The 18,024-nt window shown below is 42.9% G+C and overlaps 1 protein-coding gene across 3 annotated transcripts in view; it reads right to left on the bottom strand.

The window, feature by feature from the left end:
* Positions 1 to 18,024, bottom strand: part of MAP3K5 (mitogen-activated protein kinase kinase kinase 5) — a 259,401-nt gene that overhangs the window by 163,043 nt on the left and 78,334 nt on the right. For all 3 annotated transcript variants that reach the window (XM_070073521.1, XM_051854304.2, XM_070073520.1), the window contains exons 2-3: positions 17,218 to 17,357; positions 227 to 250 (exon numbers count right to left, since the gene is read on the bottom strand). In XM_070073521.1, the coding sequence (XP_069929622.1) occupies positions 227 to 250; positions 17,218 to 17,340 (147 nt within the window). In that variant the 5' untranslated portion in view covers positions 17,341 to 17,357. The remainder of the gene's footprint in view (positions 1 to 226; positions 251 to 17,217; positions 17,358 to 18,024) is intronic.

The following is an 18,024-nucleotide window of genomic DNA, read 5'->3' as shown; positions in this document are numbered from 1 at the left end:
AACATAATTACAGGAAAAAAAGCCAACAAGTAATATTGTTTACCATTAGTATAAATAAAGCTTCACTACAATGGAGTATTTATATAAGACAATCATATTTATATTGATATGTCAGAAATCCTAAAGAGGAATAACACACAAATCAGTAATTTGCAGAGATTAAAATACCCCAGACATGACTCAATAGAAAAGAAAAAATTTCAGAAAGACGAAGTAAAATACTCACAGTATTCTTCTGGCAAATAATTTCCTGAAAAACAAAGGGGAGAAAATTACAACGTAAGTTAATATAGAAGCCCACTATCCCAGTGGCTCTCATTGAACTCTTCTATGTGGGAAACTGGTGTTAACAATTATTTAAGCAGTGGCAAAGCTCAGAGTGTCAAGTTCCTGCACCTGAAAAGTTTACAATCTGATGGTCTACAGCTGTAGGAAAATAGCACAAATCTGCAAAACTCAAACTGAACAACCCAGAACAGAGGGGTGCTGAATTACCTGATCAGTCACCACCTTTTGGGAAAAGGTTAGAACAAGTTTGTTTTCCCTAAGTACAACCTCACTCACACCCTGGGAGGGAAGCAAGCAATGCTCTCCACGTTGGATAGTTGGAAATAAAAGGTGTTGGCCACTGGCCAGTCTATGCAAATAAGAACATCTGAAAACAAACAGTCCCGACTTTCACTGCAGGACGTTTCAATAAAAAGTGGAACGGGCTCAGTACATCGTGTGGGCAGTGTCCATATCTTCTAGGAGGTCAGGTGTGAGATTGTGCAGATAACATAGCTATGCAGTGCCCAGAGCACAGAAAGCCCTCTAGGATAGCTTTGCTATCATACTTACTTTTCCTTGATATTCAATTGATGAAAGACATAGGAGGAGACAACTGAGAAAAGCCTATGGGATAAATGCTTCACTGAGACTGGGAGCTGTGATTAAAAAAAAAAGAAAATGGGACAGCGTTTTCTGGAAAAGATGGCATTATGTTGTCATGGAAACAGGAAAGGTAAGGCATTTGTGAAGCCCCAGGACTGAGCCCACCTGGCTACGAAGAGGAGCCAGATCAGGTGAGGTCAGGGAGCAGAGATGTGGGGTCCCGCTGCCCCCTCACTGTCCTTCAGGCCAGGGTCAGCAAGCAAATCGCCAAGGGGGGACAGGGGCACCCCCCAGGACTTTGGCTTAAAGTTTATCAGGATTTTTATCATGTAAGGACAGAAGGATGAGAAAACAAAAGTTCATGGAGGAAGAAATTGTGCTAGGTAGTTTTGAGAGCCATAAAGATGTATATACAACACTAAATGCTATCGAGTACTTCACAATCTTGATGATTTAAAAAGGACATATACACATTTTAAAAGAAATATTTTAGGTCTAGATGGACATGCATGTCCAAATACACATGCATAAAAAGTCCAGGTGACGAGAGACAGTAAGGGTGATGCAGTCTCAGAGGAAGGTGTTGGAATGCCCGGAGGAGGTCAGAGAGGAATGTCGGGTAAGGTGGAACTCGGGCTGAGCTGCAGAGGGCAGACAACTTCCAGAGGCAAAGACAGGAGGGGGAATCCAGGCCAGAGATGTAGGAAAAGCACAGGCTGTTTATGGGACAATACAAGTTACCGGGAGCTAAGGAAGATGGTATGCTGGGGAAGTGTAGAGGAGAGGATTAAACAAGTATATAGAAAAGATCATGAATTTAATCATTGGGCTTAAGCAGGAAATGCATGTCAGAACACACAGATGATAGGACTAGAAAGCTGTCTGAGGCCTGACTGAAGAAGACTTTGCATGTCAAAATAAAGCACTCTGTCCTACGTACACTTAACAGATGACGTGCTCTTCAAGATGAGTGACTTGAATCAAGAAGCATCAGCACAAACTGGGCCACCATTACAGCAAAGGTTGGGGACAATGTAAATGTCCATCACCTAGAAACTGTTCAATGAACACTGAGCCTCTGTACAATGGAACACAGCACAGCTCAACAAAGACTGGGCAAGTTCTTCCTGTAGTGATAGGGAAAGATCTCCCAGACACACTGCTAAGTGCACAAAGCAAAGGAGAGAAGACTTTACCCTATGCTCCTAATTAAGTAAAAAGGGGAGAAATCCTAATTTGCACACTCACAGATCTCTCGCAGGAGATAAAAAAAAAAAAAAAAGGAATAATGGTGGTTGCCATTAAAGTCAGCCGGCTGGCTAGGGGATAAAGGGGACAACACTTCTTCCTATACATCTTTTTGAACTTCTACATTTTTTTTTAAATCAGGTGAATACATGACAAATAACTAAAACATGAATACTGTTAGAAATTTAGAAATATGAATTAGATAGTGGTATTCAGTATCTGTGTGGAGAACAGGCACTCAAGTGGACACAGCAAGAGTCTAGGGACACCTCAATAAGCCTTGGGAAATGGCGGAGCTCACAGGAGTGGAAATCCCGGCACAGAAGACTGACACTGAGGGGAGGTGGGACAGGGCTTTTCTTACAGAGGCAGTTATAGCGTATCACACACACATACGCACACACATACACATGCATACACAGCATGGTTCTGGACCACTAACTAGCAAAGTGCTGGGTGATCACAAAGCCAGAGCATAAAATGCAGGATTTTCCAGACTTGATCTCTGGAGCATCTCTCCAGGGCTTGCAAACAGTCAACCATGGGCTTGCAGACAGCCAGTGGTCTCTTCTTGGGGGACTGCCTGCCTCTCTGCCTTCTAAGAAACAAGCAGTGCCCTTCTCGTCACCCTCCTTGCAGAGAGCCCAAGAAACCTTTCTTGTGAAACTGGCCTGAGCTGACTCACACGAAGCCAATCCTCCCAAGTGGAGATCATGGCATATTTTTGTCATTCTTGACCCTCAGATCTCTGACAGTGCTTCAGATACCACATCACATGTTTTTGTTCATGTGTTTCTTCCATCCTACCTCATGAGCTTCTTGGGTGCAAAGACCATGTGTTTTGTTCTATCCCCACTGGTTGCCAACAAATGCCATGGCATATACTCAATAAAAGCAATAAAATGAATAAATGAATGAATGCACAAAATGTATGGAAACTCATACTGAACAGCTGGCCATGTGTCATTTCATGTCTCTCAAATGTGACACATGAAAAGAGTTGGACTGGGTGGCTGCTGGGCTCTTCCAACTCTGTATTCTATCTATCATTTGCTTTTACTAAAGGCCTATCACATTCATTGTTGTCTTTGTCCCACTGGAGGGAGAGATGTCCTCATGTTCCACTGGTACAGGAGCTACCCTGACACTGTTTTTCTTTGGGTGCACCAAGCACCTAGATGAGAGTGAGTGAGAAGGGAGCAGTGGGGAGGCACAGGGAAGAAAAAGCTCCAGAGAAACCACCACAGCCGGCACTGTGGCACAGCAGGAAAAGCCACCTCCTGTGACATAGGCATCCCATGTGGGTGCTGGTGCAAGACCCAGCTGCTCCACTTCCAATCCAGCTCCCTGCTAATGGCCTGAGAAAGCAGCAGAAGATGGCCCAAGTGCTTGGGCCCCTATACCCAGATGGGAGATCTAGAAAAAGCTCTTGGCTCCTGGCTTTGGCCTAGCCCAGCTCAGCCCTGCCAGTTGCAGCTATTTGCGGAGTGAACCAGCGGATGGAAGCAAGCTCACTCTCTCTCTCTCTCTCTCTCTCTCTCTCTCTCTCTCTGTGTTTTCTTTCTGTGCAAGTCTGACTTTTAAATAAATCAATAAATCTCAAAAAAAGAAAATTACCATGGCCACTGTGGACTTATGGCCAACATGCTGTGTTCCCAAGGAACACACTGAAGTAACAACCAGTTGTTTTTATCTTAGGTGGTGTTATAACTAGGTATGCAGCTATGGTCAAGTTATCCCTACAGGTATCTACTGGGTCCTTTTTAACTACTGCTCACCTTTCACTGTGGCTAAATAGATACAAATCATTCTCCTGAAGGAGACAGAGTTTACTCACGGCTGATGATGTAACCCAAATGAGTCATCAACTTTAAAGGGAAAAAGGTACTATTTGTCCATTGTAACTTTGTCCAAGTAAACAGCAAACAAAACCTCAAGAGGTACTTAACTCCTGAGGGAGAAAAGACAGTGTTTATTTGTACTGAACCCACTAAAGGAGGAGAAAAAGGAAATGGAGTAAATTTAAGACATACTGCTATATTTCATATCACATTATAGAGGCTTCACATTTAAAGTGACTATAAATTTTAAAAAGGGCCGGTGCTGTGGCACAATAGCTTAATCCTCTGCCTGTGGCACCAGCATCCCAAATGGGCACCGGTTCTAGTCCTGGCTGCTCCTCTTCCAATCCAGCTCTCTGCTGTGGCCTGGGAAAGCAGTAGAAGATGGCCCAGGTGCTTGGGCCCCTGCACCTGCGTGGGAGACCAGGAAGAAGCTCCTGGCTCCTGGCTTTGGATCAGTGCAACTCCAGCCATTGTGGCTATTTGGGGAGTGAACCAATGGAAGGAAGACCTTCCTCTCTGTCTCTCCCTCTCACTGCCTGTAACTCTATCTCTCAAATAAACAAATAAAATCTTTAAAACAAATTAAAAAAAATCTGCACAAACTCCAGTTCCTGAGGAATGAATATTTTGGGCAAATGCAAGACCCCACTATGATGTCAAACCTGCCTGAAGTCTTTAGGGAGCTTTTGGCTATACCAGAAATACCCACAACATTTCCTTTCTATTTTCCAGTATTTCTGATACCGAAATCTGAAAGAAAGACACTAGAGACCATCCGGATTGGGACTCACTCCAGGGGAAGACAAAGCCTGGACAATACAACTTTGAAGAGGCCAGCTTAGGGAAAATAAATGGAATGGTTACAAAAACAGAAAGCTTTTTTGCCTAAAATCTAGGTCATCACAGCCAAGGGCAGGGAGGGGAACACTTGGTGTGGTGTGGCCACATCAAACTGGACTCAAAGTGGAAGATGCACTAGGCTCTCAGCTTTCTGGAAGACGAGAATGGATCTGGCTGGGAGTTCTTGCCCAGGGAAAGCGCTTGGCCCGCAGACATGACCTCCCGATTTCTCCCTTCTAACCCATCTTTCTGTCCTAGTAGAACTTGGCAAGTACCCAATTCAAGTTAGGGGAAAGAGGGATTATTTTCTGTTCTTAGTGAGCTCTACCCTCTTACCTAATCTGAATGATTTCCAGCTAACAAGGAAGTAGCAGATGGGCTCGTGCAGGTATCCTGGGCCCCGCTGGCAGGGTGGGAAACTCCCTTACCCTTTCTGTGCACTGCTGAAGAAAACTGGGCAGCCTCACAAAGGACAGAATCCCACACAGGTGTCACAGAACCGTGACAGGGAATCTCTAAAGACAGGAAACTAGGACATTTGTGTTCAAGCGCTACAGTTACATAAATGCTTAAGTAAAAATAAAAAAGATATATAAAACCCTAACAAAAACTTAGAAAAATCATCTTTTGTAGGACATGAACTCTGTAGCCAGACCTCAAGGGCAAGTACCTGACAACAGGTCAAAGACGAGCCCGCTCTCGCCAGGATGCTCAGGAGCTGTGCGTGCCCTAACACGTGAGGGTAACTCCGGGCTTGTGCCTCGTCTGTGAATAAAATGTGTTCTATCTGTGTAATCTGAGTGGTGGGAACTTGTCTGTCTTGTTGGGTTGCATGTAAAGACCAATTGAAAGACATTTATGAAAGCATTTGGAGTACTTTAAAGGCTTATACATGGCTGGCGCTGTGGCTCACTAGGCTAATCCTCCGCTTTGCGGCGCTGGCATACCGGGTTCTAGTCCCGGTCGGGGCGCCGGATTCTGTCCCGGTTGCCCCTCTTCCAGGCCAGCTCTCTGCTATGGACAGGGAGTGGAGTGGAGGATGGCCCAAGTGCTTGGGCCCTGCACCCCATGGGAGACCAGGATAAGTACCTGGCTCCTGCCATCAGATCAGCGCGGTGCGCCGGCCTCAGCACAACGGCCGTGGCGGCCATTGGAGGGTGAACCAACGGCAAAGGAAGACCTTTCTCTCTGTCTCTCTCTCTCACTGTCCATTCTGCCTGTCAAAAAAAAAAAAAAAAAAAAAAAAAAAAAAAAAAAAAAGGCATATACAGGACCGGCATAGTGGCACAGTAGGTTAAATCCCTGCTTGTAACACCAGCATCCCATATCACAGTGCTGGTTTCAGTCCTGACCACTCTGCTTCTGATCCAGCTTCCTGCTAATACACCTGGTAAGGCAGCAGATAATGGTTCAGGTGCTTTGGCCTCTGCCACTCATGTTGGGGACCAGGATGAAGTTCCTGGCTCTTGGCTTTGGCCTGGTCCAGCCTATATGTTGCATCTATTTGGGGAGTGAACCAGTGAGTAGAGGCTCAATCTCTCTCCCCCCTCCCCCTCCCCCTGCCACTATGCTCTGCCTTTCAAATAAATAAATCTTTAAGGACATATATAATGTGAGGAATTAATAAGTCAAAGGAAACAAATCAAATGTAATTCCTACACTATGAAATCTAGAGACATTTTGTACCTGTTGTTCATGGCTGGGATTAAGAACACATCCTGCTCTTGAATAGGAGCAACTGTCTATTAAAGCAACCTATACCAAAAGTCAGGTTAAATTACACCAAAGTTGGAAAATAATGCTCAATTGTCTTCCCCTTCTCTGTTTCTTTCATGCTAAAATAAATCTATCAAGGTAGGCACTGTGGCACAGTGGGTTAAGATGCCACTCGGGACAGTCACATCCCATACCAGAGTACCTAGTTTGAGTCTCAGCTACTCCACTCCCAATCCACCTTCTAACTAATGGGCACCTTGGGAGGCAGCAGGTGATGACTTAAGTATGTGGGTCCCCAACATACATGAAGGAGACCTGGGTGGAGTTCCTGGCTCCTGGTTTTCACCTGGCTTAGTTCCAGCTGCTATGGATATCTGAGGAGTGAACCAGCAGATGGAAGATCTCTCTATCTTTGTTGCTCTGCCTTTCAAATAGATAAAAGTAAATAAATAAATACATCCTGGTGGGAAAACCATACCGTAAGTAGATCTATGTCTTTGAACTGGGCTGAGACACTGAAAGGGGACACGGTACACACACAGCCTTTGATACAGCTTCTTAACACAAACTTCCCTTATGCTCTCTTGCTATTGTTAACATTAACCTCCTCTTCTTTGTCACCAGCTCTTTCCTTCAGCAATACCTAATTGAAACGTATTATTCAAGTGCATGTATTTCTCTTTTTTAAGATACTGTATCATTTAAAAACTACAGGGATGATGAATTTCTGTATGGTAAACCACACTTGACACATAAATCTTAGTAACGATTTCAAAAATGCATTCTAAAGAAATCCAACAAGAACAATGGGTTGGCATGCCACAAAGATCAATGGCCATAGAAAGAATTGTTGATTTATAAGGATCAAAAAGCCGCAGAATTCTGCTGTGCTCACCTCACTCCTCTGTGTGCTGAGGTACTATGGGTCTTCAAAAAGGGTAAGTAATGTCAATATCAAAAACTATACATTGTTTCAAATATTTTTGCACTCAAATAAGCTTATCTTTCAATACCATTTTTTGAAAAGATTTATTTATTTGATAAGCAGAGTTACAGACAGAGGGAAGGACAGAGAGAGACCTTCCATCTGCTGGTTCACTCCCCAGATGGGCACAATGGCCAGAGCTGGAGCCAGCAGTTTCTCCCAGGTCTCCCACACGGGTACAGGGGTCCAAGCATTTGGGTCATCTTCCCCTGATTTCCCAGGCCATTAGCAGAGAGCTAGACCAGAAGTGGAGCAGCCAGGACTCATACTGGGTGCCCATTTGGGATGCTGCGCAGAAGCTTAACCTACTAAGGTCACAGCACAGGCCCCTTTTAATCCTGTTTCCCACAAACTTTCTCAAGAACCCTCCTAGTTCTTCTTAAGGTTTTCAACTCAGGAGCCTATGGTAGGAGATTTACAAATGGAGTGAAAAGCTGGTGCAACCCAGTGATCTCATAGCCTCTTCCATTCCCTACATTATATAGATTCCCCTCTCTTTTAGACAACACAGAAAGAGGCTGGAAAGGGTGGGTGGAGAAGGGTGGTGGTTACAGGAAGAATTTAGGAAGGAAAGCAAAGGCATCTTTTATCCCATCTACAGATAACGCCTTAGAAAATGTAATATTGTAATTGACATCCAAGAAAACTGGATTTTCCAGTTTCAAGCCCTTTCCGTAACCTCAGGGATTCTACAATGAGGAAGTTAACTCCTACTAAATAAATCATTCACCTGGTTTGTTAATCTGAGATCTTCACGGAAAGTCTTCATAAAGCAGGGCTACATGGGATACTACTTATCTGCTTGTTCCCCAAATTATAGGAATGATTATGGCTCAGATGAAAGATCATTTCTGAAATAAGTAGAATAAATGATCAAGTGTATTTCTTCTCTTGGTAAGAAAAAAAAAAGCTTTTTATGAAGTGATAAGAAGTGTACAGGATGGTGAAACAAAGGAGAATGCAGAGTGCTAATTTAGAAACTGCTGAATCTAAATCAGCAGCTAGTTATACAGTCAGCAAGAGACTTTAGGGACGGTACAGAGGTAGCACTGTGGAAAGGATAGGGCCACGGCTTCTGGTTCACAAATTGTGAGACTACCTTATAGGATCCCATTTTTTTGAAATTTATTTTTATTTATTCAAAATGCAGAGTTACAGAGAGAAAAGGAGAAAAAGACAGAAAGAGAGATCTTCCACCTGCTGGTTCACTCCTCAAATGGCTACAACAGCCAGGGCGGGGCCAGGTCAAAGCCAGCAGCAAGGAGCATCTTCCGGTCTCCCGGGTGGGTGCAGGGTCCTCCACTGCTTTCTCCCAGGTGCATTAGCAGGGAGCTGGATGTGATGTGGAGAAGCCAGACATGAGTCAGTACCCATATGGGATGCCGGTGTCACAGGCAGTGGCTTTACCCACTATGCCACAATGCTGGCCCCAAGATCTTATTTTTAAATAACTTTTTTTAAAAAAGCATTTACTAATGTGTACTTTGTATCACTATATTGGTACTATCTAAAGTATTGAAAGAATCCACAAAAATTCATTATAAAAGAATCATAAACCTTGGAAATTTTTTTTTCCAAAATTTCACACACAAATTAACCTGAAACTGAATTCATTTTCATTATTTACCCTGGAAAAAGAGGTACAACTTCAAGAAAAGGACATACTATTATAAGAAAAGACAGACAGAGAGAGAAAGAGAGAAAGATGTTTTATGGATTTAAGAACAATCTGGAAACTAAGTAGATTCAACAAATACAAGTAAGATTTCAATTTAGGATTGAGGTATTTGTAACAGATTACCAATTTACTACCATCCGGTGTGATCATCAAAATTTATAACAGACTTGTCACTCTTTTGAAAACTATAATCAAGTAGATCAGAATAAGTATTAGAAAAACAGTAGAGGCCGATGCTGGGGTGTGGTGGGTTAAGCATCTGCCTGTGGTGCAGGCATTCCATATGATGGGTGCCTGTTCTAGTCCCAGCTGCTCCTCTTCAGATCCAGCTCTCTGCTATGGCCTGGGAAAGCAGTAGAAGATGGCCCAAGTGCTTGGTCCCCTGCACCGGTGTGGGAGACTCGGAGGAAGCTCCTGGATCCTGGCTTTGGAAAGGCCCAGCTCTGGCCATCATGGCCATTTGGGCAGTGAACCAGTAGATGGAAGATCTTTCTCTCTGTCTCCCTCTGTCTGTAACTATACCTTTCAAATAAGTAAGTAAAATCTTAAAAAAAAAAGGAAAACAGTATCCAATACCACATAAATATGCTCAAAGAGAAAGAGGTCCCCCTGTCTATGCAGACAGAAGATCAGTCATCTACAGACCTCGAAACTGCTTGAATGAGCAAGTATGCTAGTTCATAAGATTCTGTCATGTGTCAGAAATTTCTTCCTGGGCTGACACTGTGGGGTAGAAGAGTAAGACTCCAGCCTGTGGCACCAGCATCCATTTGGGCACTGGTTTGAGTCCTGGCTGCTCCACGTCCAATCCAGTTTTCTGCTTATGGCCTGAGAAAGCAGTGGAAGATGGCCCAAGTGCTTAGGCCCCTGTCCCCATGCAAGAGACTCAGAAAAAGCTCCTGGCTCCTGGATTCAGATTGGCCCAGCTCCAGCCATTGTGACCATTTGGGGAATGAACCAGCAGATGGAAGATCCCTTTCTCTGTCTCTCTGTAGCTCTACCTCTCAAATAAATAAATCTTTTTTCATTTTAAAGACATTTCTTCCTTTTCTGGGCTGAATAATACTTCATAATTATATACGTATGTGTATTTCTATAGCTAGATAGATAAACAGATAAAACCTTTGGTTGATCCATTCCCTCAATGATGGGCACTTGGGTTACTTCCACATTTTCACTGTTGTGAGCAATAATGTGATGAGCCTGGGTATGCAAATATCTCCTCCAGGTTCTGTTTTCAATTTTTTGAGTATAAAACTACAAGTGGAATTGCTGTATTACATGGTAATCCTGATTCTACTGTTTTAAGGAACCATCATATTATTAAAAATTGATTTTAAAGGGCCAAATAGTGATGGTATGAGAAATTTTAATTTATGCTCACAAGATTTCATGGTAGGCAGATCCCAACCTACAGAACAAAAGATTCATTGATGTGAAGTAGTATTTTAGGCACCACATGTGTGTATTATATTCAGTGAGCTAGTGAAGAAGTAAGTAGCTAGATTGTTGTAGAAACAGTCTATTAAGGAAAATGCCATCTGTAAAGTAACTTTTTAGGCAACAGTTAAAAGGAAAAAAATGCAACTACAAATTTTGAGCCCAAAATAATCTAACACAATCATTACATTTCAACACCAGCTGAGTCGCCACTGAGTGATGTGCATATCAACATCTAGAGAAACATTTCTTCTGCAGTGGATAAAATGGGAAGATGGCAGCAAGAGAGAAAGGTCCAACTACATCCAATGCTTTCTAACCACAGCCAGGACATTAGCAGAAACTAAAATTATTTGGGATCCAAGTGCCCAAAAGGTATGGAGGTTATATTGTTAGATAAAGGAAACAATAAAGAATATAGCAACTTTTTACTAAAAAAGTATCAATTATAAAATATTTCAGGCATGCCTGCTCCCTGGTGATTTAAGTGATCTATAATATTCCATTATGTGGGTATCCCAAAAGGTATTTTTTTTAATTCTCCTGTTAATAGATATTTACCATCTCCTTTGGGCGGAAGGGCTATTACAAACAACATAAACATTCTTGATTACATCTCCTTACCCGTGTGAAAGATTTTATTTTACAGTACACAGCTAGGGTAGGAATTACTAAGTCTTGGTGAAGAGCTCATTAACACTGTTAGATACTCCCAAATTGCTCTTCAAAAGGCAGTACCAATGCACTGTCCCACCAGCCGCATGTAAGTTTTCTGGCTCCTCACACCTACTGTCTATATCGTGTGGGAGCTTTTTTTTTTTTTTTTTTTTTTTTTGGACAGGCAGAGTGGACAGTGAGAGAGAGAGAGAGAGACAGAGAGAAAGGAAGACCTTTCTCTCTGTCTCTCTCTCTCACTGTCCACTCTGCCTGTCAAAAAAGCAATTGCTGGTGACAAAAGAAACAGTTGTCAGGGTTCAGAAAATGAGAGCTCAACATAACTGCTTTGACGTGTTGAGTACCCTAAACTAAACAACAGTCTCCGAACCAAGGTGTCCCGTTTCCCATCTCTTTCCTTTCTCTTCCGTCTGTCTCTGGATCCTCTTTTCCTCCCTAACTATGAGAAGGGGTCGGCCTAAAGCCTGGATCACCTGGAGATTAATTTATAGGAAGAAAGACTAGAATTGACATCACAATCAGAGTGCAGGCAAAGTTTATCCTATATTGCCTGTTCCTTGGGTCCATGCATCTCCCCTAAAAATCATTTACCTTTCCTCCAAAATTGTTCACAGGCCCACCTTATATCTCGTTTATGAACAGGATACTGACACTTCAACCATCTGGCCTTTCTTTGACTCTTCATACTTGGTATGCTTCCCCTGTGCGTGTAAGGTCAATACATTTGTAGGCCTTTTCTCCTGTTAATCTGTCTATTGTCAGCTGGTTTCAGCAGACTCATCAGCGGGTAGAGGGGAAATCCCCTTGGGCCCCACGTGTTTCATTGAAAACACTTCCTCATCTACACAGCAGGCAGCCATTCCTCCGGAGCCCTGTGTGGGATCTGCTGCACTCCAGGCAGATGCCAGCTCGCTGGCCAGCAGTGTCCTGGTTTACACTGCCCTTTACTGGGGAACCCCGAGTGAAGCCTAATCACTTTACAAAGCAGGAAATTAACCAGAAAAGAACTGTGACATTTCTTATTTTCAAGATAACACCAGTCTTAGTACAGTCTCTCCCAATAAACGTCAATAAGCATAGGAGAAGTTCTTGGGACTTTTACACACTTGTGACATTTACTTAAAGTGGTGAAAAATTCATTGTTAGAATGCCGAGAATCAGCTTTCCTCTCAGAATGCACTGATCTTTTTTTGAAAAACAAGTAAGATATTTTGTTCTTACAATGAAATAGTACTTGTGATGTAAAACATCGGTTATAAATCTTAATGCAAGAACCTGAATGATTAATTCTAAATAATTCTTAAAGATGACAACTCAGACATAAATTTTAAGTACTTTTATAGCTCCCAGCAACTATTTTTCAAGGAACTTAAATTAAAATTTTTTCCTATAATTTCTTCCTGAGGATTATCTCTAAATTGAAACTGCTGTCTTCAACAAAGAGCAGTAAATGAAAATAAACCAGTGCAGCTGTACTTTCTTTGATGTCCACGGAATCAACCTAAGTGAAGGGAGATATATGACAAGAACAGCATTCTAATTCTGTCTTTGCCCCTGGGGAAACAGAGAAAGGCTCCTTTTTTTTTTTTTTAAATCCGGCTAATCCTTACATGATATAGTATTTTTTATGATTTATTTATTTATTTATTTGAAAGTCAGAGTTACACACAGAGAGAGAAGGAGAGATGGAGGGGGGGAAGGGGGGAGGGGGAGAGAGAGAGAGAGAGAGAGAGAGAGAGGGAGGGAGGGAGGCAGGCCTTCCATCCATTGGTTCACTTCCCAGTTGGCTGCAATGGCCAGAACTCGCAAACCGAAAGCCAGGAGCCTCTTCTGGGTCTCCCACACAGGGGCCTAAGGACATGGGGCATCTTCTACTGCTTTCCCAGGCCATAGCAGAGAGCTGGATGGGAAGTGGAGCAGCCGGGACTTGAACCAGCGCCCATATGGGACGCCGGCACTGCAGGCAGTGGCTTTACCCACCACACCACAGTGCTGGCCCCATGATACAATATTCTAAATATCTCCTGGTCTGCCTTTTTTCACTGTAGTTTTCCTCTCTGTTGATGGACAGTAGGGATAATAGAGTTAGTCCTATTACCAACTGCAATAGAAATGAATAAAACTACACACACATACACACACACACACACACCTTTCTCAGTAGCAGAGGTCCTGAGGAACTTTTAGGGCTCTGAGAAAATCACTGGGATTGCAAAAAACAGTTCTTATCCCAGATATCCTGTCCTCTGCAATCAGACACCATGAACAGCCAAGGTTAGGACAATCTCAATAAGCTTAAATTAATGGCAGGGAGAAGAGAAAAGGCAAATGTTGCATGGGACACGTAAGCAGGCATAGTCAATGGACTTTTCTAAATGATCACAGTTTTTGATATGCTTCTAAATAGAAGGATAGACACTCCTTGGTATCTGTGGACCAGTTCCAGGACATTCCTCGGATATCAAAACATGGAGATGCTTCAGTCCCTTTTAGAAAGGCACAGTGTTTGCAATTAACCCATGCACATCCTCAGATACACTGCAAATCAAATCTAAGTTACTTATAATATCTAATATAATGTAAACCTAACATCTAACACAATGTAAATGCTATGTAGTTGTTACACTGGTTACACTTGTTAAACTGTGTGGTTTAGGGAATAGTATTAAGTACATATGTAATTTTTTTCCCTAATATTTTCCATTTGTGGTTGGTTGAAACCATGGAACCCTGTGGATATGGAGAGCTGACTATAACTAAAAATGGATGTTAGTGGCTACAGCTATCTTCCTACGTGTATCACTGTAGACAAATGACTGCATTTATTTGGGTCTCATCTTGTTCTATAAAATGGTGGCAGAATATCAGTATACCTCGGAGGGCAGTTTCTTTCAGGAGTAAATGCAAAAATGTGTGTGGGCAAATCACTTGGCCCCTTGCCCCTGGAAAGTGCTCAGAAACAGGCAGTTATGCACAATATGAATGTGTAGGGTTTAGACATCACCAGCTTTTTTAAAGAACTACTTTATTCATGAGGCCAGTGCTGTGGTGCAGTGGATTAAGCCCCCGGCCTGTAGCACCAGCATCCCACTTCCAACCCAGCTTTCTGCTATGGTCTGGGAAAGCAGTACAAGATGGCCCAAGTCCTTGGGCCCCTGCACCCACTTTGGATCAGCTCAGCTCTGGCCATTGCAGTCATCTGGGAAGTAAACTAGCAGATGGGAAGATCTCTCTCTCTCTCTCTGGCTCCACCTCTCTCTTTAACTCTGTTTTTCAAATAAATCTTAAAAAAAAAAGAACTACTTTATTCACATACCAATGACACTCCTACACAAAGGCTGGCCAAAAATAAGCCAATCTACATACCTCCTACACATTTCTGATAAGATGAGCTTTAGCTCTTTCTTCAAAATGTAATTTTACCTCATTAAGAAAAAAATAACTTTTCTAGGAAAGAATGGCCATAAAATTAAATCGCCAGATACCAGTAAGAAAGGAGCAAAATTGGGTGCGAATACAAAATCTCTAGTGTAACACTTCCTGCTTGAAAATAAGCTTAATCCACCAAGACACTCTGGCAAAAAGATCTCTGTGAGTGAGATCCCAGTGGAAAGAACAGGTCTTCAAAGAGGGAGGTGCCTTTCTCTGAAGGGAGGAGAGAACCTCCACTTTGACTATGACCGTGTCTAAACAAGATAAGAGTCAGAGAACTCAAGGGGCTTCCATAGCCTTGGAAACTCATAACTGGTGCATAGGGAGATTACTGATGCCATAAACAGGAGTGTCAATTGGTAAAGTCAACAACAGGAGTCACTGTGCACTTACTCCTCATGTAGGATCTCTGTCCTTAACGTGCTGTACACTGAGGCTTAATGCTATAACGAGTACTCAAACAGTATATTTCACTTTGTGTTTCTATGGGGGTGCAAACGACTGAAATCTTTACTTAATGTACACTAAACTGATCTTCTGTAAAAAAAAAAAAAAAAAAAAAAAAAAAAGAAAGAAAGAAATTATCAATTCCCAACTTGACTCTCACTGGGATTAAACATGACAATAGGTCTGATCTGATTTCATCATCATTTAAAAAAATCATCTATTATTTTTCACTTTATGTTTCTGTGTGGGAGCAAACTGTTGAAATACTTACTTAAGGTATACTAAGCTGATCTTCTGTATATTAAGATAATCGAAAATGAATCTTTTTTTTTTTTTTTTTTTTTTTTTTTTTACAGGCAGAGTGGACAGTGAGAGAGAGAGACAGAGAGAAAGGTCTTCCTTTTGCCGTTGGTTCACCCTCCAATGGCCGCCGCGGCTGGCGCGCTGCGGCCGGCGCACCGCGCTGATCCAATGGCAGGAGCCAGGAGCCAGGTGCTTTTCCTGGTCTCCCATGGGGTGCAGGGCCCAAGCACCTGGGCCATCCTCCACTGCACTCCCTGGCCACAGCAGAGAGCTGGCCTGGAAGAGGGGCAACCGGGACAGAATCCGGCGCCCCAACCGGGACTAGAACCCGGTGTGCCAGCGCCGCTAGGCGGAGGATTAGCCTAGTGAGCCGCGGCGCCGGCCTGAAAATGAATCTTGATGTGAATGGAAGGGGAGAGGGAGTGGGAAAGGGGAGGGTTGTGGGTGGGAGGGACAGTATGGGGGGGGAAGCCATTGTAACACATGAGTCATACTTTGGAAATTTATATTCATTAAATAAAAGATAAAAAAAAAAAAGAAAATAAGCTTAATCCAAAGAAAAATTGAGAGCAAGAATCAATAAAATAATCTTATTCTTCTATCAATTGCTGATACATATTACAGACAGTAGACAATCAAAAATTTAATTAAAATGAAGTTAAAAATTTTATCATACAATGATTAAAGGGGTAAATCTGGAGGGGAATTAAGTAGAGGTTGCATAAAGGATTGCTCAAGGTGAAAAACAAATTGAGGCCCAGCAGGGGCAAATCTCTTACTCTCAAATCCTATTTCAGAAGATTCTAGAAGGCAGATGGCTGTCCATCCCAGCACTATGCCTGGCCTGCAGAATGTATGTTCACTAAATGACATCGCAGGTTTTTCAAAGAAAGCCACAGTGCTTTTCAGATAAAAGCAAAATACCACTACATTTTGCACAGATTTGGGGTTAGAGTTTGTCATGTGACAACGCTGAACCATGAGAAATACAGTTTCGGGTTCTGGGGTGCCCCGTTCCAAGGCTGACTCAGATTTGGTCACTGGAAGACAGAGATGAGAAAGAGCCACACAAAGCAAGCTGGAAATTCCACAAAGGAGACAGGAGCTTAGTGTCAGCATGAGTTTCACTGAACTGTGAGATGCTTCTCAAGGAATCACACAGCGTAAAATCACCTGGCCCTGCAAAGCTTCCCAGGCCACCTTCTGAGATGGAAGAACTGCTCAGTAAGCTCCTAGCAGTGGAGAGAGCGTCCCTGGGCCAGGGTGAATTCTTAGACATACACAGTTTTATTCCTCCTCTCCCATCCCTTAATTGAAACGATGCCTCAATGAAAGAGGATGCTAATTTTCCTGGGGCACTCAGAGGAAATCTCAACTCTGAGCAATCTCAAGTAAAACTCGCCCTGTTAGCGTTAGCTGAAGACAAGTGGGCATGAAACCCTGAGGGTGACACAGCAGGGGACCTGACCAGACCTTGTGCAATCTCTCCTCCTCTAATGTGTGCACTGATGACTTCCTTCCAACACAGCCTCTGTCTTTTCCTACCAGCATCTCACCAAATTTCCATATTGACTTCTAGATGAACCTCGCCATGTAACTGGTAATGGGTGCATTAATTATCACGCTGACTAAAGCATCCTGTGGCAAACACAAGCTACTGAAAAAGCTTTGGATGTCAGGGAGGCAGCCCGGAAACACTGGTGTTTATGTTCAGCGCTGAGTCAGCAGGGAGGTACCTTGAGCGACTGCAGAGAGTCTGCGTTGCTGTCACAGTAGAGGATGATGTTGTTGGCCATGCTGAAGCTCTCTCTCACCCCAAGGTGGTAGAACAAGGAGGGCTGCCGGAAGGCATCGCTCATCTCCACCACAGCAATGTCTGCAAACAGAAAGCAGAGGCCCCCGAAGGGATGACACCGGAATCAGACCCAATAAGCATGCAGTGGTCCCAGCAACCCAGCACTCAAAAAAGAGGAAATGAGGAAGCCACAGGGAGTCACATTGAATGTTCAGTTCTACCCGGAAGTGGTTTTATAAAATGCTTCAAACCTGGCTTTTTTTTTTTTTTTTTTTTTAAAGAAACCAGAAGGAGATCATACAATTACTGCCAACCACAGGGAGTCTGCAATGGAGGGAGGCAGGGTTAATGCTCTCTGTTAACTAAGGTCCCACAGAGAAACTTTTTTTAAAAAAGCAGACCCATAAACAATGGTAGCAAATTCATGAGAAATGGGATGTAAGGGCAACAAACAGGTAAGCTGATCAGTTAATCCAGAGCTGGGTTTTACAGTTAACTGGTTAATGAATATTTAGAAAGTCTCTGGCAAGTATAATGAGGAAAGAGAGTGAAGGTAAAGACAATTATAACTAAGAGGGCAAATAGAATCACAGATACACATTTTTCCAAAGCTCAAGATGACAAAACACTAAGGTGGTAGAAACCTGGTATCAACATTTGACAATCATGTCACAAAATGAAACCCAGATTAGCCTCAAACTCACTTATGGATATAGCCAAAAATATGAAAGGAATACCACTAACATGC

This window comes from Oryctolagus cuniculus, chromosome 5 (genome assembly GCF_964237555.1).
Source record: "Oryctolagus cuniculus chromosome 5, mOryCun1.1, whole genome shotgun sequence".
NCBI lineage: Eukaryota > Metazoa > Chordata > Mammalia > Lagomorpha > Leporidae > Oryctolagus > Oryctolagus cuniculus.
This window is presented reverse-complemented; position numbering and strand designations above follow the sequence as displayed.